The sequence below is a fragment of the Octopus bimaculoides genome, chromosome 3, assembly GCF_046866305.1.
Source record: "Octopus bimaculoides isolate indiv1 chromosome 3, ASM4686630v1, whole genome shotgun sequence".
Lineage (NCBI taxonomy): Eukaryota > Metazoa > Mollusca > Cephalopoda > Octopoda > Octopodidae > Octopus > Octopus bimaculoides.
Genome location: NC_142930.1, coordinates 50,228,630 through 50,253,356, shown reverse-complemented (window position 1 = coordinate 50,253,356; position 24,727 = coordinate 50,228,630). Strand labels below are relative to the sequence as shown.

Sequence of the window (24,727 nt, the reverse complement as noted above, 5' to 3'; positions counted from 1 at the left end):
CCTGAGACTATAGTAGAAGATAACTGTCCAAGATTGTGAGCAGTGGATTTAAACCTGGGAACTACACAGCCGTGTCTGCTTTTGTCTTGATATTCATCATAAATAATCTATTCAGTTTACTACTTTACATCATCATCATCACCCTCATCATGTAACGTCTGTTTTCTATGCTGGTATTAGTTACATAATATCATGTTCTCTGTGGGATGAAGTTTGACACGTCATCTAAAATGCAGATATCTTCACATAAAGTAGGATTCTGTATAACTTATAAAGTTTTGTCTTATTTTAAAGAGCGCCAGTGTTAATAATCAGTTTCAAACGAATATATGATCAATACTCTCCGTATATGGGTACGTACAGAACCGGACGGTTCTGTTAGCTTCTTACGTCTCCAAGGTCAACTTCGACTTTCCTACTTTCAAAATCGATAAAATATACCAGTTATTTACTGAAGTCGATTTAATCCACTGCCGTCTGTACGAAGATGCAATAAGCTATCATGGTACAGTAAAACTTGAATTTCCTGTTCAAACGTAGGACCCTAACAACAGGTAAAATGACACACCTAGTGGGATACAGAACCGTCATATCAATATTAATTATATTAACAATATATTACTGTCATTATAACTGAATAAATAAAAAAAAACTAAACTAATCTTGAATTTAGTACTGATAAAACGATATACTATAAACTATGTTCAAATTGGTTTTAATTCAAGCGAGATAGCAGTAATTCATTTCGCTTTCTTTGACTAGCTTTCAAAACCAATAAAAAGTTAGTGAATGTTTTCTCATTTCTGTAAAAGTTATCTCCCGTGGATAACATTATTTCACATCTAATACTTGTTTTGAGTGAAGGAACATTACGGCCGTGTTTTGGTTCCGTTTTAGTTAAGGACTTTTTAAGGCTCAAATCGTCACTGTCCTTCAGAGAAGCACAAACATAACGCGAAGCAAATTACTTGATAAGATAATTAGTTATCTAGTGTCTTATTAAAGAATTTCGAGCATTTGTAAGATTATTGATTTTTATGAAACGGAATAAAGGATGCAAAGGAAATGAAAAAGATAAATTTGCAAGTTTGAGAAAATAAGACTACTTTCCTATGTTGTTGTTCTAGATCTATTTCAGTCATGATTTAGCAGACTTAAGATCAAAAGCATTCCTGTCTAAGATAGCATCCCAAAAAAGTGTCAAGGAGGTGTTTGCTGGCATATGCCAAACTCTGGCCCTCAGATATATACTACCTTTGTTTTTCAACTATTACTAGTGATATTTGTTCTTCAGACACTCCTATCCCTCGTCTCTCTCTTCTTGTCACTTATATGGTGTCTGTCCACCACAGGTCGCCGTGCAAGGGTCCCTGTGGTGAACAGCCATTCCTCCTCCTCCCCCTAACGTTGTTCCTTTGGACCCACCACCTTTTCATGTCAGTTTGCAACATGAACTGTGTTGATCTCAGTCATCTCAGGACAATGAAGGCCAAGCTCTTCCTCCAAACTAAAGAAAAGAAATATTTACACCTCATTACATATTTTCTGGCACATCCCATGTAACCCTTCTTTTTTCAGATCCTAGAGTGTTATTTGATGGAGATTCAGCAGCAACTTTTAACAAGTAGATTGACTACTTTGAAGCTTCCTAATTGACCTATATGAAAACAAAGTGTTGCTTATAAGCAGTGATCTTTTTCCTGAGCAAAATATCCCATCTACTGGTATTACTGCTACATGTTTTATCAATCCTGCTTAAATACATTGACAAGATTTGAAGTATGAAATGGGCAACATTGAAGTAGATTCCATGGAATAAAATTGAAATAGTTGACTCTGAGAGGAAATGGGAGGTGACATTCTACTGATGTAACAGTTAAATTATGTTAAAAATTGACAACATTAAAATGCTTTGACCATTCTTTTTACAGAAAACTTTGCAATTTTAATTAAGTAAATCTTGAACCAAGAGAACCAAACATCAGAAAAGCACGAATAGAGGATGGCTATGGTATGGTAATCATTAAAAGGAAACAATAGCATTGCTAAGTGGTAGGGGTAAAATAAGCAAAAATCAAAAAATGCCAGTGACATAATCATTTGACACAAAGCAGGAAACACTTTTGTACTATTTTTTTATTAGCTTGGTTGTTTGTACACCTGTACAAAGATTGCACACATGCGCGCGCGCACACACACACACACACGCACAGACACACACACACACACACCTATGTATATGTCATTAGCCTTCAATCAGGATGGGGAGATGGAGTAAATAAAATAATGAGACAAGAGGAATGCAAGCAGTAAGAAGAAACTAAGAAAAAGAAAAAAAAGATTATAACAAGAGGCTGGGTCAGGCTGCTTATTAACAAAGAAAGCGAAACAGGTGAGACTTCCTGTTGTCTTAAAGATAAAAGGTATTTAAGATAGAGAATTTGATAATGAGAATAATTTAGCTTATCACACTGGGTCTACAGGGATTGTGGCTGGTACTCTCTAACAAGAAGAATATGCATAGAGTTATAATTATCTTTAAATAAACTTCGACTGAAATATGAATACAAATACTTTCTACTGAAATTATTGTAGAATATCTTTATAAATTGTAGTCAAGAAAGTAAAATTTGGGAGAGAATTTCAGGCTTTCTGAGATAAGGCAAAGCTGATGAGATAAAATGCATTTTACTAAGAAATGGTTAAAGTTGCTTTAAATAGCTTCTACATTTCTGATTTCAACACTGTTAATGACTAAAAAAAAAAAGAAGAAAGGAAAATTGCTGCTTCAGATACAATTACCATAAACTGAAAATAATGATGTGAGCCTTAACTTTTAAAGTATAATCAGCAACCAGTTACTGCAAAATAAGACTAATTGTAGAATTAAGATGTATTTTAGACCAATGAACTGTTGATATACTTGTAAAGGAAATATAAAAATTATCTCCTTCATTTAAGGTGCTATTCATCAAATGTGGTTTAGTGAGGATGTTATACAGCTAGTTAGTGTCAGTGATAAAACTATTTCCATCAGAAAAGCAAAAAACATAAGAAATCCCTATAATAACCATAGAAACTAATATGATAACCACTGTTATCAACCCAGTAATTTTTAGAAGTTTTGTCACCAAGGAATTTTATTGGTGAGTTTTGATGTTTTTTTTATTATATATTTTTTTAATTTAGAAGTAACTGTATTGCTACTATAATAGTTTCTATTCTTCTGGTGTAGCAGACTACAAACCTTCTTTACCAAGGCATATCTGACTCAACTGTCTCTCTCTTTCTTACCATCCTTACCAATAGCCATTACTTCCTATGTCTTTAACCCATTTGACATTAACAACTCCATCCACATTTTTCTTGCATTCATTGACCTATAAGTATGTTAAAATGAACATCAACCGACCAGAAGGGTCTGCTAAAGTCATAGGCATTACCTCTAAACTCTGACCAATTAATTAACTTATTGAGTGCAGACTAATTTCAACAATGTTTATGATTAAGTTATAACATGATTATACTCTACAATAATTATTCTGTTGAAGAATCCTTGCTTTGTACAGATCTAAATTTATAAAAGGTTTGTTTATATATCCTGTACAAAACCAATTGGTAACATTGGCTTAATGGATTTATAATACTGTATACATTGATTTTTATATACTATATATATATATATATATATATATATAATACTATATATATATATATATATATATATATATATAGTGTAGTATATTGCCACTTAAGTGTGGCTGACCCCTAGGGGTGGATGTTACTGTTGCTTTTAGCCCCAGGAGGACATCTCCTCCAGCTGGCTTATCGACACACGACTGTGTCCTGTTTGCCAAGGGAAGTTATCCCTCTCACCTCGATCTGCAGCACGTCGATAAGCCAGCTGGAGGAGATGTCCTCCTGGGGCTAAAAGCAACAGTAACATCCACCCCTAGGGGTCAGCCACACTTAAGTGGCAATATACTACACTTTATCGTGCAGTTACTGTTAATACTTCATTTAGAGAATTAACATTGCTTATATATATATATATATATATATATATATATATATATGCTAAGGCACATAGCTCAGTGGTTAGGGCGTCTGACTTACAATCGTGAAGTTGTAAGTTTGATTCCTAGAATGGGCTGTATATTGTGTTCCTGAGCAGGACACTTTATTTCATGTTGCCCCCCAGTTCACTCAGCTGTAAAAATGTGTTGCAACATCACTGGTGCTAAACTGTATCAGCCTTTGTCTTTCTCTTGGACAACATCAATAGTGTGGAGATGGGAGACCAATATACATGGGTGACTGCTGGTCTTCCATAAACAATCTTGCTCAGACTTGTGCCTTGGAGGGGAACTTCCTAGGTACAATCCCATGGTTATTCATGACTGAAAGGGGGTCTTTACTCTTTACCCTATATATAATTTGGTGGATCTTCATCATGTGCTCTGAACTTTTCACTATTTATCAAACAGTTAAAAAATAAAGATGTGAACAAGTGACAAAATGAGAATGAAATATTTTGTAAACAAATGATAATACAAAGATGCAGAGATTAGAGAATGGTTGTTAATTGGACTGTAATCAGGCTGGAACACCACCATCAAAGGTATAATTACTAACCCACTACTTATAGTCTGCTACTTATTTTATCAACTTTCTGAAGGATGAAAATCAAAAGGCAAAATTGACTAGACTGGAATTCGCACTCAGATCCGGATAACCAAACAACACAAGGTATTTTGTCCAACACTAATGTCTCTACCCTCCATCCTTCCACTCACTGTCCTAAGTTTGTCATTTTATCTATTTATTTACTGCAGAAAGCACTGATACTGGAAGGTTTGCAAAAGAATTGTGATGGGGTTCTTACAATGGATTTCAGTGCAGTATGCCTCCTGCACACCCACTCATCACTGTTCATATTGTTTTGTGCCTTTGTCCTTTCTACACTACAATAAAATAGTAGATACTTTCATTAGTTAGAACAATGATTAGATTTCGTTGTCCTTAATCCTAATGTCTATTTATTTAAAAGGCTGACTACTGTTATTATATATTAGCCCAGCTTCTGAGAAATATCAATCAAGAGGTATTTTAGTGTTGTTAATATTTTCTTCTGTTTTCATGGCTTTACTTGTATAGATATGTAATATGATTCTATACACTGACAATTGAATCCATAATATTACAGAATGAAGTGTCATATAAAAGACAAAAAAAAAGGGGGGGGGGATTAAAGGATAATTAGTGAAATTGCTTAAACAACACTGAACTCCTGTGTTAAGATAATTCTCTCCAGGACCTGAAAAGCTGAAATGTGACTGCACCCTATCTTATCATTCTAATTTGATTCTCTTGAAAATTACAAGAAAATATTTTGGACAGGAAAATAGTAATATAAATATTATTTCCCTGGGTGGTAAATTGTTAGAGAAATCAACTGATAAATCTAATAAGAAGAAATTAGTTGTGTCTCAACTGTGTTGGTAGCAGTCTAGCTCTATCCAAGATGTATAGATTTAGAAATATAGGTCAAGCTATCAAGTGACACAGCAAAAGTTTTACACCAATTTCAAAGTCTTAAAATTGTTTTATAGTTTTGATTATGTTATGTCAAAGGACTGATTATTTCTGTAAAATGAATTAATGTGACTGTAAATAAATACACTGAAATGAGATATTTTGATTCAATATAATAGCATACTGTTTTCCCATTGAATTTTAATGTTACTCTAATATGTGTTTATAAAAACGAATATGAAACATTTCAAAAACTTCATTTATTTAATAATTTCATTTTGATGAAATGTGATCTGTGAGAAGAAGGTGCTGTTACCCTTTGTGAATGCCAGACCAAAGTAAGAAATTTTTCACAGCTTTTATTGCAATTTTAGTGTTGTTGATACCGATAGTTAAAATTTGAAATTCAATTCATTGTTGAATTCAGATTATCTTAGCTTAAAATAATTTTCAGATATAGAAAACTATATATATTTAAAAATTCATATTAGTTTATAATAGATTTATACTCAAATATTAATTAAACAAAAAACTTTATGATGAGTAAGCATATATTCATAGTTACTTGTTCCCATTGCTTTATGCACCCAACCATCTAATCTAAATCCATTTTCATCCTTCTAAGATTTCTAAAGTGGATGAATTCTTACAAAATCTTACAATTAAGCTGAATGTGTGAACTTGCACTTCATGTACACACACACACACACTAATTGGATTATCTCTTCTTAATTTATAACATGCCTTTAATTAGCAAATTGCCAGTCTTCTCTTTTGATCGTCCTTTTCTAATCCTCATTTATTATTATTTTCAATTGAAAAATGTTTGAAAAAAGTTACCATAAAAGGATTACAGAAATATTCACATGAATGATATATAATCATGGAAAAAGTTAAAAATTTTTTTTACAAAATATAAAAAATGTGTACAATGGAGATATTAAACAGGCATTGAGATAACAGTAAAACGGTACAAAAGATAATTGAACGAGTGTGTGAGAAAAGAAAGTCATAGAAATGATTATTAAGATACATGAGTAGATTTAAATACTATATTACAATTACCTAAAAGTGATATAATATATGCCTTAAAAGCTATAGGGGTATTACATAAAACCTAAGGTGTTATCTAAAACATCTATGATCCAAACCATAGAAATTGGAGGAAAAATATTTAACAAGATGTGTTACACAAAACTATGAAAAATGTTTCTTTATTTTGATATTCAAAATAATTATACAACAGACGTAAAATGTAAAATAAGAAAATTGGTTTATTAAATACTTACTTGAAGCATTTGCACAGAAAATATATCAAGGCAATGGACAGTATTAAAGTAAAAATTGCCAGCAAAGTTCCTATAGCTATGACAGCACTTGTAAGGTAGTGGCATTGTCCTGCAGAGTCAAACAAGGCATTAAACAGTGGTTTATAACATACATTACATTCTATACTAATTCATAATGAATTACAGCATCACATCAGTTTTAGAAGCCCTTGAATGTTTTTGCTTAAAAAGTGAAAGGAAATTGTTAACAAATTACCTCAAAATTGTAAGGCTCTACTTGTAGAAATTAAAGACAAAAGAAATGATGTAATGAAAAAGCACAGGAAAGAAGAGATAAAAAAAAAGATGAAGTTTGTAGGTATTTCAATAAATGAGATAAATTTTCAGTATGAGGCTATAATGATTAATTGCATTGTCACATTGAAGTTTCTGCTTTTTATATACTTTTTTTTTTTGTCAGCTAAGGGTAGAACCATCCTATCCTATTTAGCTAGATATGTCAAGCAAAAAGGTATTAAGAGGAAGTATTTTGATATACTGATGTAACAAAATTCTACTTATAGCCTGATTACCATTACTGAAAATTCCACAGAGAGAGAGAGAGAGAGAGAGAAAGCAATAAATGTAGATGGAAAGGGAGTTTGAAAAAATGAATTAAAAAACTGTTTTTCGTATGAAGGAAAAAATATAAAAAAAAATAAGGAAAAAATGATATTGTTTAATAAATACACTTTTAACAGGGAAAGGAAATTATTTTGAAATAATGAAATTTTTTTTTTTGTGGGAGGGGAGTGTTTCAGCTGCTTTATAAATCAGAGCTTGAATTCATTCCATTAATGAAATATATTCCCCTATTCGCTTCCTAGACTGATGATTAGTAAATATTTACATCACAGTCATCGTTTTGATTTTTCTGGAGTCACCATTACTGAGTTCCTGCTGCATATTGTTCTTTGTCTTTTAATTTGAATAAGTTTCTGAAGCAATAATTACAAAGATTCAAAACGAGTTACAGCCAGCCAAAGACAAGGGAGAATACTCTGCCTGACAATTTTACTTGTTTGTAACACTAGTTGAACCAGATGAAATGCAACTACTGTCAAAATATTTGATTCAATATGTAAATTTCCAATTTGTTTTTTTAAAAAAGAAGAAAGTTCCATTCTAACCCACATAGTTAAATGGATTATAAAAAAATAAGTATTATATGTATTTTGAACCTTTCATTAGTTTCTGCTAATAATTTCTGATGCAATACCCGCAGTAATATTCTTACATTATCTACTTAATTCCTACTATTTTATGTTTGATGTTGTTGATGTTATCTCCAGCTGTATTGCTATGATAGCAAACAACTTTAAAAAGAACTGTTCTGCTGTATCAAACACAAGATACCATAGCTTCTTGATCTTCTGCTAAATAATAAAAACAACAAATGCATTCCAAAAAGTTTCTCTTGCTCTCAAGAGAGTAAACATTCTAAAACCATTTAGTCGCCTATATCATAGCTTCTGAAAACAAAGATTGACATCTATTAATTATATATCTTTCAGGCGTATCTGCTGTGTCGGAGCTTTAGAACGCTTCAATACACTTTCCAGCGCCAACCAACCAGCCAACCGACCAACCGACCAAACTAACCATCTACCAAACCATCCACCCAACCAACTAACACAGTGTGAGATTCAACCAACAGTGTTTACTATGACACCAATTCCAAGGATGTTATCCGCCCAACCATTAAGAACAATCTCTATATTTTGAAGTTCGTCTTCCTTGTAACTTAGTGAACTCTATATCCCATTCTCTAACATGCAGCATCAATCATAGTTGTTGTTGTTTTGGAATATCTATTTCTCTAACCCACATTCATTTTTGCATCAACAACAACTCTTGTATGTTTTTCTGGCCTGAATTTTATTTTTTTAATTTTTTTTTTTTTTTACTGAGGAGAAAGGAGAAAGTATTGCCACACAACCACAATCAGCATCTTCCTATTTGTTTTTGCATAATCACAATTATGCAGAAAAGGTTAACAATATCCAAAAAATATACCAATGTAATAATGATTTCAAATTTTGGCACAAGGCCAGCAATTCCAGGAGAGGGGCTAAGTTGATTACATTGACCCCACTGCTCAGCTGGTACTTATTTAACTGGCCCCGAAAGGATGAAAGGCAAAGTCAAATGCAGCAGAATTTGAATGTAAAGATGGATAGATAGCTGCTAAGCATTTTATTGCCAGCTCACCAACTTAAACCTATGTAATAATAATAATAATAATAATAATAATAATAATAATAATAATAGTCCTTTTTACTATGGGCACAAGGCCTGAAAATTGTCGGGAGGGGACTAGTTGACTACATTGACCCTAGTGTTTCACTGGTACTTGGTTTATTGACCCTGAAAGAATGAAAGGCAAAGTCAACCTCAGTGGAATTTGAACTCAGAATGTGAAGATGGATGAAATGCTGCTAAGCATTTTGCCTGGTGTGCTAATGATTCTGCCAGCTCAACACCTTAAACCTACATAATAATAATAATAATAATAATAATAATAATAATAATAATAATAATAACTATCCTTCCTACTATAGGTACAAGGCCTGAAATTTGGTGGGAAAGGGTTAATCGATTACATTGACCCTCAGTGCTCATCCCACTTATTCTATTGACCCCGAAAGGATGAAAGGCAAAGTTGACCTTGGCAGAATTTGAACTCAGAATGTAAAGAATCAGAAGAAATACAACAAAGCATTTTCTCTGGTGCTCTAATGATTTTGTCAGTCTATCGTCTTGATGAGGATGATAGTAACTGAAAATTGCAAACTCTTCATGCTTCCTTTTCATTAGAAAAATACTCACAAGAACATCAGTAGAAACCAGTCAAATGTTACAGGATATAATTTGACCACTAAGGAGAAAGAGAAGAGACTTGAGGTTTCTCATTTAAGGTTTCTAAACATATGACTATGATGACAAATATGATGATGATGATGGTGAAAATGGAGAGGTTGACAATGTGAATGAGGAGGAGAATTAAAGAACAGTGAGGAGGGAAGGCAGAAGAAGAAGAATATCTAATGAAAGATCTAAACAGTTAATATTGCCTAAAAGAAATTGGTATACTGAAATGTCAGATAGAAGCATGCATTAAAAAATCACAGAGGTGTTATGACTGAAATAAGTTGTAACAGTTAGGAGTGATGTGTGTGTGTGTGAATGTGAGTGTGTAGTACAATGTTTGCTTCCCAACTACATAGTTTTGAGTTCAGTCACACTTTGTGGTACTTGGGCCAATGTCTTCTACAATAGCCCCAATTTGACCAAAATTTGTGAGTGGATTTGATAGATGGAAACCAAAATAAACCCATTATGTGTATGCTTGTGCATAAGTGTATGTGTGTGTATATATATGTGTGTGTGTGTGTATAAATGTATATATGTGTATATATGTACACATATATACACATATGTGCAGGGCCGGCCCTAGGCGAATCAAATTTTAGTATCAATATCCTTTGACTCTTCAACCCGTAGGGCAGACTCAAGTTTTATGTAAAATTCCATTACTTGATGAGAAGATTTTGCAAAAATTTTATATCATACAGAAAACCGAACATGGAATTTATTTGTTTCAGTTGTTCAAAGCATTTTGAAACTGAGTTAATTGATGTATCCAGTATTGCAAAATAAAAATTCATTTTGTAGCTTTGTTTACTTTCCTGGATAGGTTCATTTTCTCCTTCATATGAGAATTGTTGTTTCTTTCTTTTAATGCACACTGGCTTTGCTTCAAATTCTGCACACATACCAAAGCCTTAGAGGCTCTTGTGCAGGTGACACATGAAATACACCATTTTGAGCGTGGCCGTTGCCAGTACCGCCTGACTGGCCTTCGTAGGATTTTCGAGCAAGATCGTTGCCAGTGCCCCTGGACTGGCTCATGTGCGGGTGGCACATAAAATACACCATTTTGAGCGTGGCCGTTGCCAGTACCGCCTGACTGGCCTCCGTGCGGGTGACACGTAAAAGCACCCACTACACTCTCTGAGTGGTTGGCGTTAGGAAGGGCATCCAGCTGTAGAAACTCTGCCAAATCAGATTGGAGCCTGGTATAGCCATCTGGTTTCACCAGTCCTCAGTCAAATCGTCCAACCCATGCTAGCATGGAAAGTGGACGTTAAATGATGATGATGATGATATATATACACACATATATATAGTGAATCAGGGTACGAGGAATAGGTAAACCAACCAATTGAAAGTACATAAACTCATGTATGCAAACCAGCAGTAGAAGAACATATTGATACCCGTTTGGATTATGTATTCCTATTAACCAAATATTTTGAAAATTTTGGAAACCTGACTATACATATATATATATTGGGTCATCCCATAAATAATGCATGATTTTTATACATCTTCTATATTTCAAAATTAAGATAAACCAAGTTCTTTTTTCATCTAAAATATACTCTCCTTCATTTTCTACAATGCTCTTCTATCTATCTGGTAGACATGCAAGGCCCCTCTTCTAAAATTCACTTGTCCGTGACGAAAATTACTCCTCCAGTACTGTTCTGACCTCGTCTAGGGAATTCACACTTTTTCCATCCAAATGATTTTGAAGACTTCAGAATAAATGATAATCAGATGGGGCAATGTCTGGTGAATATGGTGGGTGGGGCATTGTTTCTATTGAAACTGCTCCAGCCTTTGGAATGTCATCTTCACTGTATGTAGTCAATCATCATCCTGATGGAAGATCCCCTTTCGTCTTGAAACCAAAGATGGTTGTTTTTCTTCAAGTGCTGACTAAATCCGCTCAGTCTGCTTGCAGTAGATCTCCTTTGTTATCATTTGGTTTGGTTTTAAAAGTCCAAATTGGACTAAACCTTTCATATCCCACCAAACAGATAACAACACCTTATGTGGGTGAAGACCTTCTTTAGCCTGGAGTGCTGCTGTTTCTCCTTTCTCTACCCACTGTCATCAGAGCACACATTCACTCTCTGCATGTGATTAGACTCAAGAAAATTTGTGAAGAACTCATTGCTGACTTTTCAAATGGCATGCAGGTGTCAATGATTGGTTGAATGACCAAATCCAAGCTTCTCTGCAAGTTCCTCAACAGTTACAATGGAATTTTATTCCACCAGAGTTTGCAATAAACACTCATAATGCCCGGCCTGGGAATCGAAACCGCGATCCTATGACCGCGAGTCCGCTGCCTTAACCACTGGGCCATTGCGCCTCCACATACATACATAAACATGCACACATATGTATATATATATATATGTGTGTGTGTGTGTGTGTGTACCTATGCATATATACATATATGTAAGTGTACTTATATTCTTTTTTTAAGTGTTGTACTTATTCTATCAGTCTCTTATGCTAAACAGCTAAGTTATGGGAATGTAAACAAAGCAACATTGTTAGTCAAGTGATAGTAGTAAGACAAACACTAAGACACACACACACACACTATTTTATTATTTATTAAAGCCCCCCCCCCAAAAAAAAAAACTTGGCAAACTGTTAGTCGGAGTTTCTCATGGCTGCTAATCAGACAATTGTGATTATCACAACTGACTGAGGAACAGTCACGTGAAACTGAAGAACACTTAGTGAGTTTTTTTTTCAGTTTTGATAAAATAGTATTTTACTCTGTCTTTAGTATTTGAGAGTGGAGGCGCAATGGCCCAGTGGTTAGGGCAGCAGACTCGCGGTCATAGGATCGCGGTTTCAATTCCCAGACCGGGCGTTGTGAGTGTTTATTGAGCGAAAACACCTAAAAGCTCCACGAGGCTCCGACAGGGGATGGTGGCGAACCCTGCTGTACTCTTTCACCACAACTTTCTCTCACTCTTACTTCCTGTTTCTGTTGTGCCCGTAATTCAAAGGGTCAGCCTTGTCACACTGTGTCACGCTGAATATCCCCGAGAACTACGTTAAGGGTACACGTGTCTGTGGAGTGCTCGGCCACTTGCACGTTAATTTTACGAGCAGGCTGTTCCGTTTATCGGATCAACTGGAACCCTCGACGTCGTAAGCGACGGAGTACCAACAACAGTATTTGAGTACTATTTTTCTCACCTTGCACATATATGCTTACTTGTGTGATTGAGTGAGTGAGTGAGTGTGTGTGTGCGTGAGAAAGAGAGAGATAGAGATAGAGAGAGAGAGAGGGGGAAGGCTTTTTTCAGTTTTTGCCTACCAAATCCATGGCTTGGGACTATAGTAGAAGACAATTTTTGCATGTGTGTGTGTGTGTGTGCACATGTGCATACATGTCATCATTGTTCGAATGCTCCTTTCTCTATGCTTGCATAGTTAAGTTGAAATTTGTTTTAGCAGGTCTTCTACAGCCTGTTGGGTTTCACTATTTTCAACTCCTACCTGTTTCCAAGCAAGTTGAAAATTCCTCTTGATCTTCAAAGAACAAACATGTTTCTACAACAGATTGGATTTCAAACAAATGATACCATTTGTTTGAAATCATGATTTTACTTACAGTCACCATGCAAGTTTCAAGCATGAAATGCAGACATTAAATTATGACGATGACAGTGCATGAATGGCTGTGTGCTAAGACACATTGGGCAACTATCTTTTACTATATTTCTGAGCCAACCAAAGCTTTGTGAGTGAATTGGTAGATAGAAAGTGAAAGAAGCCTGTTGTATCTATCTATCTATCTATCTATCTATCTATATATATATATATATATATATATATATATATATATATATATATATATGTATATATATGTACATATTTATGTGCGTCTTTGTTGCCTCCACCACCACCACCACCACTACCACTTGACAACCAGTGTTGGTTTGTTAACCTCCCCGTAACTTAGCAGGTATCATCTTTTATCTTTTACTTGTTTCAGTGATGGGAGGACGGCCTTGAAGAGTTTTAGTTGAACAAATCAACCTCAGCACTTATTTTTTTCTTTAAAACCTGATAATACTTCTATTGGTTTCTTTTGCTGAACCACTAAGTTATGGGGATGTAAAAAAAAAAGCAATACCAGTTGTCAAGTGGTGGTGGTGGACAACCACAAGCATAAAAATATACAGATATATATGTATGTGTGTGTGTGTGTGTGTATTGCTTGTAATACACACACACACACACACACACACACACACACACACACACACACACACACACACACACACTGAGCTTCTTTCAGTTACCATCAACCAAATCTACTCATGTGGCTTTTATTGGCCTGAAGCTACATACAGTAGAAGACACTCGCCCAAAGTGCCATGCAGTGGGACTGAACCTGGAATCAAAGCTTCTTACTATAACAGCCACACCTGCATCAATATGTGTAAATTATATAACTGTCTATCTATCTATGTGTGTGTGTGTGTACATACAGAAAGGGGAGAGAACTGAAGGCAAATCAGCCATTTATCAATCCCCTTTCCCTGTCATACCTTCAACTGCATCTCCAATCATGTTCCATTCCCTAACATTCTCCTCTTACACTCTAATGAACTTATTCACCTACCCTTCTTGATTCTTTGTCTGTATCTTCTTTTATACTCACCTTCTTGTATCTTGAAAGTATGCTCTGACACACTGTTGCCACCACCACTGTCTTCTTACCAGTTACTCCTACCAATCCTTATATAATGTAGGGTAGCCATGTATCTCTTCTATAACAAGACACCTATGCCTGACCCTCTGCCATACATTATGATAGAGAGTCAGGCACCTCCCAACACCTAGCATGAAGTCACCACCATCTCTGTTACAATCCCACTCAGTGAATGGGCTTTTTTTTCTTTGTCTTGCAAGAAGTGCCAAGCACACCCTGTAAAGTGCTTGGCCTAAAAAAAAGGGCACAAGGAAGGGTAACACTAAGCCAGATTGGAGCTTAACACAATCCTCTGGCTTGTTGGATCCTGTCAAACTGTCTAACACATCTCAGCATGGAAGAGAGACATTAAATAATGATTATATATATATATATATATATATATATATATATATATATATATATATATAATTAATCAGTTGTTGGTATTTTAATGTTCAGGATGCTGGGAAAGAATCAAGTTCACCTGGGTGATGCCAAACAAAGTGGGTCACTCAGAATCTTGTCCTACCTAAGTTTAAAGTCACTTGATGAAAGTGGATCTTTTTTTCTATGCTTTCATGATGTAACTGATCTATTCAACAATATAGAAATGCTGCTGAAACAGCTGTTTTGAACCTCTAAAATCCATTTGTGTTTTTATTTTATATAAGTATAAATATTTAGTTGCTATGTACGTTGCACCATTGCAGTTATCTGGAACTCAGAATAGGATGTTCCAAGTACATCTGGATACCTAACTGCATTTGATCATAGATATTATATCTCTTCAACAGAGTGCAATAAAATGTTCCCTTGACGATCCATGGCACTTAAGCATTCAAATACACATCTAACATCTAGTGCTGAGTTCCAAATAACTGCAATGATGAAATGCATGTAGCAACTATATATTTTATATTGGTGTGTATCTTAATTTTCAACTACATAATCTCTGTGTATCATAACTAGTAACACTAGTAAGTTCTGTGGTTGAATTACCACTATAAGAAGCTGACTGGGTAATGATAATCTGCGTGGAGCTCTAACTCATACAGCAGTAGTCATACATCTGTTTGTACATACAAGATATCATCATCATCATTTAACATCTGTTTTCCATGCTGGCATGGGTTGGATGGTTCAACAGGAGCTGGTTAGCCAGAGTGCTCCACAACGGTCCATTTGTTTACTCTGGCATGGTTTCTACATCTAGATACTTTTCCTAATGCCAACCACCTTACAGAGCGGTTGACATTAGGAAGGGCTTAGGCAAACATTTATATGTAAGTGCATGTATGTTTGTGCTTTTTTACCTAAACATTTGTTGATCTGGAGTGGACATTTATTAGGACACACAAAACAGATGCACATATATAATTCATATGCGAATATGAATTAACTGAGACACCATGTGAATGTGTGTGCAACTGTGTGTATGTGTGTGCAACTGTGTGTATGTGTGCACGACTCTGTGTGTGTGTGTGTGTGTGTGTGTGTGTGTGTGTGTGTGTGTGTGCGTATGTGTGTGAACCTTATATCTAATTATATACACTGTTGATATATGAAATACATTAGCATCTGAACATAATATACCTGTTTAATATTTCATTCTAATAGATTCTATTGATTGATACATCAAGTACATAATATATTCAGTTAAAAATATAATCTTCAGGTTACATCTTTTCTAAGAGAGAAAGTAAGAAATGACATACAAAAATACATGACAGACTTTAATGACATTAGACATAACTCTCAAAAATAAAACACTTTCAGTGCATTGTTTTCTTCTTTGCATGTGTGTGTGTTTGAATATCTTGATTTTGTTTTTCTAAATACATACTGTTGGAGAGAAAACTGCAAGTATTGGTTAAACATTATATTGTGTTTGAGCTATATCAATTTAAGACTATTATAAATAAATTTGAAACTGCAAAGAAAATAAGAAACACATGATAAAATTCTCTAAAATATTGTATAAATCTTACTGTTTAACTGATATGAGAGAGAGAGAGAGAGAGAGGGAGAGAGAATAGGGTGCGGTTGGGGGAAAATAGTGATAGAAACAAGTACCAAATGATTTGGAAGAAAATCAGAGCAATTTAATATTAAAGAGATAGAACTTGATAATTTATAAAGCATTTTCCAGATCATATAAAAGAAAGAAAAAAGAAACAGAAAGCTTGAAGAGATAGATGCCAGCTGTATTAGTATTATGGTTTGAGAGCAGGGCATAGATGGATTCAGCGAAGTATATACAAAAGTGGAATAGAAGAACTATAAACTACTGGTGGTGAAAATGGATAATATTTTGACAATGCTATATCAGTTGCTAGGAGGGTGCAGAAGAAGAGAGTGGCAAGCCAACAGCTGTGAAGTATAAAAGAAGACCAAGTCAGTTGCCAATAAACTATACAGTTATGCTATACTCTGTACATGATACCGTTTCATAAAGGATGCACCAAGTATTGGCACCGATTTTCTAAACTTTCAAACAAGACAAACAAGTATATTATGGGTATAAGAAGGTTTTTTTTTAATTTCTTTTTTTTTTATAGCATTATTTCTAATTAAGAGCAATTTTACACCAAGGAATCACAGGTTTCTTGGAAATAACCAATTTGTTTTAATTATAATACACTGCAAACATTATTGCTTCATACATATGTGTGTCATCATCATTATTGTTTAACGTCTGCTTTCTATGCTGGCATGGGCGGGACTGCTTACAAATGTGTGTGTGTGTGTGTGTGTGTGTGTGTGTGTGTATGTATTATATATATAATATATGTAAATATCGAACAATGAGAATGAGTGTTTAACACTGCATTAGTGGACAAAGATTCTCTATTTGTGTACTAAGGCTACCATTGGTTTCATGTAAAGAAACCAATGGGGTTACATAGGCCATAGAAACTGCAAAACTGGCCCGCATCAGTGTATATGATTTGAGAAGGAGCTTTATCTATGCTACAATTAAATGTTTGTATCTTTAAACATTTTGATACTTATTCCATCAAAAATTAACACACACACATTGAAATGGTCATAGTTATAACTATAAGATTAATGAGAATTTGGGACCAGTAATCAACTGAAGGGAATTTATGTAAAATTACAGCAACTGGTAGTTTGCACAGAATTATTGTTTATTAACCATTAAAACTGTTACCACATTACTAAGCATTAGCTGCAAGATCATGACTGTCCAAATGATTATAAGTTGGTAAAATAATAAACTGTCAAATCTAAAGTAGTTAATTTCTGGAGAAAATAAGGGAGAATTTAAGAAATTTTACCATAAATCCTTAGATTAGTCTTAAATAGTCTGAAGATTTGGTTTTTAATTTTTTTGAGGAATGAGAACATAGTACTAATTTGACTTAATTTACAAAATTTAAATGAGTGTCAACTATTATTAACTCTACAGAAAAAAAGCCAGATGGCTTGAATTGGTATATCAAATAAAATTCTTTGCAAATTTTTATCAATTACTAACATATTTTTAATAGCCCAGCAGTTGTAATAAGGAAATAATAAATGGCTTAGCATTTAATACATCTAAGGGGATTTAAATTTGATTGTTAAATAATATTGGCAACAAAATATGATAGATGATCATAGAATATTCTAGATAGGTGCATAAGTGATAGATGGAAAAAGAAAAGCAAAAAATAAAGAAAGAATGTGTTACATGCTTAAAAATTAAAAAGTACATACCTCTTACATCTTGAACTGTGTCCCCAAGCATAGTTTCACAGCGTTCCCCAGTGTAGTCTATGTGGCACCTAAGAATTGGTAATTAGCAGACAGCATTTGATTAACACAGTGTAAATTTAAATTGGAAACATGCAACAGCCAGGAGGGATGAAAATATCTGTTTGGCTGCACTAAAGACTATGTAGCAATAGTCTTTGATGTCATTTTCAGAAATAGTTTAACCCTTTTGATGCTAACTTGTCCAAGACTGTCCACAATTCTTTGACACAAAATTTTTCTATAAAGTAATCTAAATTAAAATTTCTCATTAAAATTTCATGTTAATTTATGTTTCAATTAGCAGCTTAATAATTACTAAGATATTTTCATAAATTCACTATTATTTTCAAAATTAATTGAAATAAACAGGGTTCAACAGAGTGAAGGCACGTGTCTTAGTGGTTAGGGTATTTGGCTGATGATCATAAGTTCAATTCCTGGTGACGTGTTGTATCCTTGAGCAAGACACTTTATTTCAGCAAGACACTTTATTTCAGCTGGCAAAAATGAGTAGTACCTGTATTTAAAAAGGGCCAGCCTTATCACACTCTGTGTCATGCTGAATCTCTCTGAGAACTCTGTTAAGGGTACACAAGTCTGTGAAGTGCTCAGTCATGCATATTAATTTTATGAGCAGGCTGTTCCATTGATTGAATCAACTGGAACCCAGTTGGAGTGCCAGTTCAACAGAGAACTGGTAACAAGAAGGTTAAAGGGCCATTAAAAATGATCACAAACCCTCTACAAACATATCCTGCTTAAGGTAGTGAATACTTTAACTCTTGATAATGGTGTTAAAAAAAATAAAAACAGAATTGGTTTTGACTGTTTCTTTTAATACCATATTGGGGAAGATATAAAACAATTAAAAATGAAATATAATTATCAGAATAACCTTAAATAAATTTAAATGTGCTACTCTATTTTATTTAAAAATTTTATTGCATGAGCCTCTTTTCTTTACTGAATAGTGTTTTCCTTCACAACATTGTTTACTGATGCATACATACATGTATACATACATACATACATACATACATACATACATACATACATATCACCCGTGCATGTAAAAGACATCCACTACACTCTCAGAGTAGTTGGCATTAGGAAGAGCATCCAGCTGTAGAAACCCTGCCAAATCAGATCAGAATCTGATGCAGGTCCCTGGCTTACCAGTTTTCAGTCAAACTGTCCAACTCATGCCAGCATGGTGAACAGATGTTAAATGATGATGATGATGATGATGATGATGATGATATATATCCTTATGTATCTAAATAAATAAATAAATAAATAAATAAAATGAAAATGAAATGCTATTCCAATGAATTCAGTTTGTTCCATCAGCACAAAGATCATGTCTAAAAAAACTAATTTATAGTCAATACTGGAATTATTTAGATTTTTTTTTTCATTACTCAAAATATATGATTAAAAAAAAATGCTTGTGATAAAGCAATTATGGACTTAGTAGTAAAACACTTTTTCTCTTTAAATAATTATTCTTTGATTGATAATAAAAGTAGTTTAAAAAAAAAAACCCACAAAAAAAGCTATGTCCACAGATTATACAATGCAAAATTGAAATCATGAAACATGAAAATGGTTCCTATAAATTTTTACTTGGAAATATATATTTAGAAACACAAAGCGATTTATCTAGTTGTCATGAATTCAGAGTAAGAACTACATAAATTCATCTTAGATACTAAAATAAAAATTAAAAGTTAAAAAAAAAAAAATTCCGATTTCTAAGGATATTAATGAAAAAGAATAGTTTCCTTTAAAATCACTGATGCTGTGCTTTATGCATAGATTGTTTATTTGTGTATATATAAAAATGTAAAGTGACAAATCTGGTTTCAAAGAGGTTATATATTTTATGTCACAATGCATCAGCAATATTAGATTTCTGTTTATATCAAGTGAATGAAAATAGTATGGTTTAACATATATTAAGATCTTTACAATATATATGTAAAGTGCATATATATATATATATATATATATACATACACAATACCTGATGGAGATATGGGGCTCTGTTGTAACCTATGATGTCTTGGATAGTATAACCTGGCAGAACCCATCATTCTTCAGATTGAACCATAGTGAAACTCACAGAGGGAAAGAGGAAGAGAGAAAGAAAAAGAGAAAAACTTAAACATTGGACTGGTACTTTCTTTGCTGTGCATACAGACTAGAATTGAATACAAAAAGCAATCTATTTGACATTCCCATGAATATGACAGTAACTTACCAAATGCACACACATATATTTATGCATAGGTGCAGGAATGATTGTGTGGTGAGAAGCTTGCTTCCCAACCACATGGTTCTGGGTTCAGTCCCACTGCGTGGCACCTTGGGCAAAGCCTTGTGAGTGGATCTGCTAGATGGAAACTGAAAACAGCTTGTAGTATGTGTGTGTGTGTGTGTGTGTGTGTGTGTATGTGTATCTGTGTTCATCCCCCTACCATCACTTGACAACTGATGTTGGTGTGTTTACATGCCCGTAACTTAGCAGTTTGGCAAAAGAGACCAATAGAATAAGTACTAGGCTTACAAAGAATAAGTTCTGGGGTCGATTTGTTCGACTAAAGGCAGTGCTCCAGCATGGCCACAGTCAAATGACTGAAACAAGTAAAAGAAAAGATTGTGTGTGCACATGTAGGTATATATCCTGTCAAGGTTTCATCTCTTTAAAAGCCCTATCATTCATCACTTGTTCCAGTATCATCCTCACCATTATCATTCACATGTCTATCACCCATGTCACCATCATTACTCTTTACTCTCTTTTAATCTTTTACTTGTTTCAGTCATTTGACTGTGGCCATGCCGGAGCACCGCCTTTAATCGAGTAAATCGACCCCAGGACTTATTCTTTGGAAGCCTAGTACTTATTCTATCGGTCTCTTCTGTCGAACCGCTAAGTTACGGGGACGTAAACACACTAGCATTGGTTGTCAAGCGATGTTGGGGGGACAAACACAGACACACACACATATATATATATATATATACATATATACGACAGGCTTCTTTCAGTTTCCGTCTACCAAATCCACTCACAAGGCTTTGGTCGGACCGAGGCTATAGTAGAAGACACTTACCCAAGGTGCCACGCAGTGGGACTGAACCCAGAACCATGTGGTTGGTAAGCAAGCTACTTACTAAACAGCCACTCCTGCACCTATACATTCTTGTCTTTATCGCTGATGTCGTTAATCCTTACCTTCTCTATCACTCATTCCTCTTCTTACTCTCACAGTACTGTACTAAGAGTGTGAATATATGGATAGAAGTGGAACTCAACTGTTCATTCTCCCCTGCTTCTTATATAACTAATCTTATCCAACACTCCTACTTCACTAACTTATCACATTAGCCCTCTCTCACAAACTTTGAGGTGTTTACATAAGGAACCACAGGTGTGGCTGTGTTGTAAGAAGCTTACTTCCAACCATATGGTTTTGGGTTCTGTCCCATTGTGTGGCACCTTGATCAAGATAAAAGACATGCATCATCATCATCATCATCGTTTAACGTCCGCTTTCCATGCTAGCATGGGTTTGACGATTTGACTGATGACTGGTGGACCAGGAGGCGACACCAGGCTCCAATCTGATTTGGCAGAGTTTCTACAGCTGGATGCCCTTCCTAACGCCAACCACTCTGAGAGTGTAGTGGGTGTTTTACGTGCCACCGGCACGAGGGCCAGTCAGGCGGTACTGGTGATGGCCACGCTCGAAATGGTGTATTTTACATGCCACCTGCACAGGAGCCAGTCCATCGGTACTGGCAATGATCTCGCTTGAATGTCTTTTCACGTGCCACGGCACAAGTGCCAGGAAGGTGACGAATGATCTTGCTCGAATGTCTTTTCACGTGCCACTGGCACAAGTGCCAGGAAGGCGACGTTGGTAACGATCTGGCACTTGTGGCCTTATATACACACATTATTATCAGTATGTACTCCATACTATCTATTCATATCTTTACCAACCACATGGTATCCAAAGTCACTTTTGCCATTTAATCACCATTTAATTTCATCTCAATGTCATAAACATTATGTAAAACTGATGCCACAAAGAAAAACACAAATGCAAAATGGTTTCACAAAACACTCCTTTAACACCCTACCACCTCCCAACTCCCACCCCCAATCAAGTATCTTGTGTTGACCATTCACTACTTTCTTTCAGCTATCATTCATTTATATTTCATTTACTCCCAGGCTGATTAACAAACCCCCAAAAACACCCAAATCTCATATATAGAATCACAAAACCCCAAATCCTTGGATCTGTTTGACAATGAATGCGAGAAAGTTCTCCAAAAGAGTTAACATGAAAGTTTTTAAAAAATAAATTTTCTTTTTAAATCTCCCATTCTTTTTCTTTCTTTAAACACACACACACACACACACACACACACACACACACACACAAATGTCTATATACAGTTTCCATCTACCAAACCAACTCACAAGGTTTTGGTTAGCCTGAAGCTAAAGTAGAAAACACTTACTCAAAATACCACACAATGGAATCGTACCCCTATTGCATATGTATATATATATGTATGTTACATGTATATGCATATTATACACACATACACACATATATATATTATATATACATACACATGCAAAACATATACACACATATACATTCATACACACACACACACAAAAATCTAGATACAATTAAACACATATACATACAAGTGGAAATGTATGTGTGTGTATACACACACACACATGGACATACATGCATACGCATATATAAATAAATAAATATGTGTGTGTGTGTGTGTGTGTATGTATAATTAACTGTCGATAAGTGAAAAAACATAATGGACAGAGCACTTATATTTTTATATATTGTCAAGCAGTATATGATTAATTATTGCTTATAACTGATCAAAATGTTACCATTGTTGCACTTGACAATATCAATGATACTTCTGACTGCCATCTCTGAAGAATCATCAATATTGTAAAGTGCAACAGTCCTTGTGAAACTGATGGTAGCATTCTAAACAGTTATATACCATAACTAGTAACACTACTTGATGATATAATATATTAGTCAATGAAATTCCAACACAGTCTGATTTCCAGATTTAGTTTTTATACTTTTTACAAAAATTACATATTATAATAAAAGAAATATTTTCATGTTTTCTGCAATCTTCAGGTTTACGTAGTAGCAGTAGTATCAAGTTTATGTAGTATCAACTTATAATTGTCCTTCACAATACTTTTACTATATGAATCTTATTATTGTGAAAAGCTTGAAAGTACTTGTATTGTTGTAATACTTAATATTGTAAAATTGTAAAATATAAGAAAATAAAATGTGAAAATCAGATTATATTGGAATTTCATTTATCTATACAGAATCATACAATCTCTGGTATGTTAAGAAGCTTGCTTCCCAACCACATGGTTCAGAATCTGAAAGGACCTCATCATATACATAATTATCTATCTATGTGTGCGTGCGTAGTGGAGGCGCAATGGCCCAATGGTTAGGGCAGCGGACTCGCAGTCATAGGATCACAGTTTCGATTCTCAGACCGGGCGTTGTGAGTGTTTATTGAGCAAAAACACCTAAAGCTCCACGAGGCCCCGGCAGGGGATGATGGCGAACCCTGCTGTACTCTTTCACCACAACTTTCACTCTTACTTCCTGTTTCTGTTGTGCCTGTATTTCAAAGGGTCAGCCTTGTCACACTGTGTCACGCTGAATATCCCCGAGAACTACGTTAAGGGTACACGTGTCTACGGAGTGCTCAGCCACTTGCACGTTAATTTCACGAGCAGGCTGTTCCGTTGATCGGATCAACTGGAACCCTTGACATCGTAAGCAATGGAGTGCCAACAAGAGTGCGTGTGTGTCTTTATTTGTCCCTACCCAACCTCACAACCTGACAACTGGTGTTGGTGAGTTTATTTCCCCATAACTTAGTGGTTCGACAAAATAGATTCATAGGATAAGTACTGGGCTTGAAAAAAGTAAGTACAGGGGTTGATTCATTTGACTAAAAATTCTTCAAGGTGGTGCTACAGTTGGCATTAGAAGGTCACCAGGTCGTAGAAACAATGCCAAAGTAGACATGATGCAGTTCTTGCACCCACTGGCTCTGGTCAAACCATCCAACCTATTTGCCCACATAGAAACATTAACAATAAATGATTATATATAAGCGCAGGTGTGTGTAAGAAGCTTGCTTTCCAGCCACATGGTTCTAGGTTCAGCCTCATGACATGGCATCTGGGGCAAGGGTCTTCTACTAAAGCCTTGAGCTGACCAAAGCCTTGCGAGTGGATTTGGTAGACAGAAACTGAAACAAGCCCATCATATATATATATATATATATGTTTGTCACCCAACCGTTGCTTGACAACTGATGTTGATGTGTTTACGTCCCTGAAACTTAGCAGTTCAGCAAAAGGGAAAGATAGAATAAGTACCAGGCTTACAAAGGAAAAGTTCTGAGGTCGATTTGT

The 24,727-nt window shown here is 34.9% G+C and overlaps 1 protein-coding gene across 5 annotated transcripts in view; it reads right to left on the bottom strand.

Moving 5' to 3' along the window:
* LOC106868416 (pro-neuregulin-1, membrane-bound isoform-like) overlaps positions 1-24,727 on the bottom strand; it is a 258,580-nt gene that overhangs the window by 15,962 nt on the left and 217,891 nt on the right. For all 5 annotated transcript variants that reach the window (XM_014913660.3, XM_014913661.3, XM_089348969.1 and 2 more), the window contains exons 5-6: positions 18,163-18,230; positions 6,825-6,933 (exon numbers count right to left, since the gene is read on the bottom strand). In XM_014913660.3, coding sequence (XP_014769146.1) covers positions 6,825-6,933; positions 18,163-18,230 — 177 coding nt within the window. The remainder of the gene's footprint in view (positions 1-6,824; positions 6,934-18,162; positions 18,231-24,727) is intronic.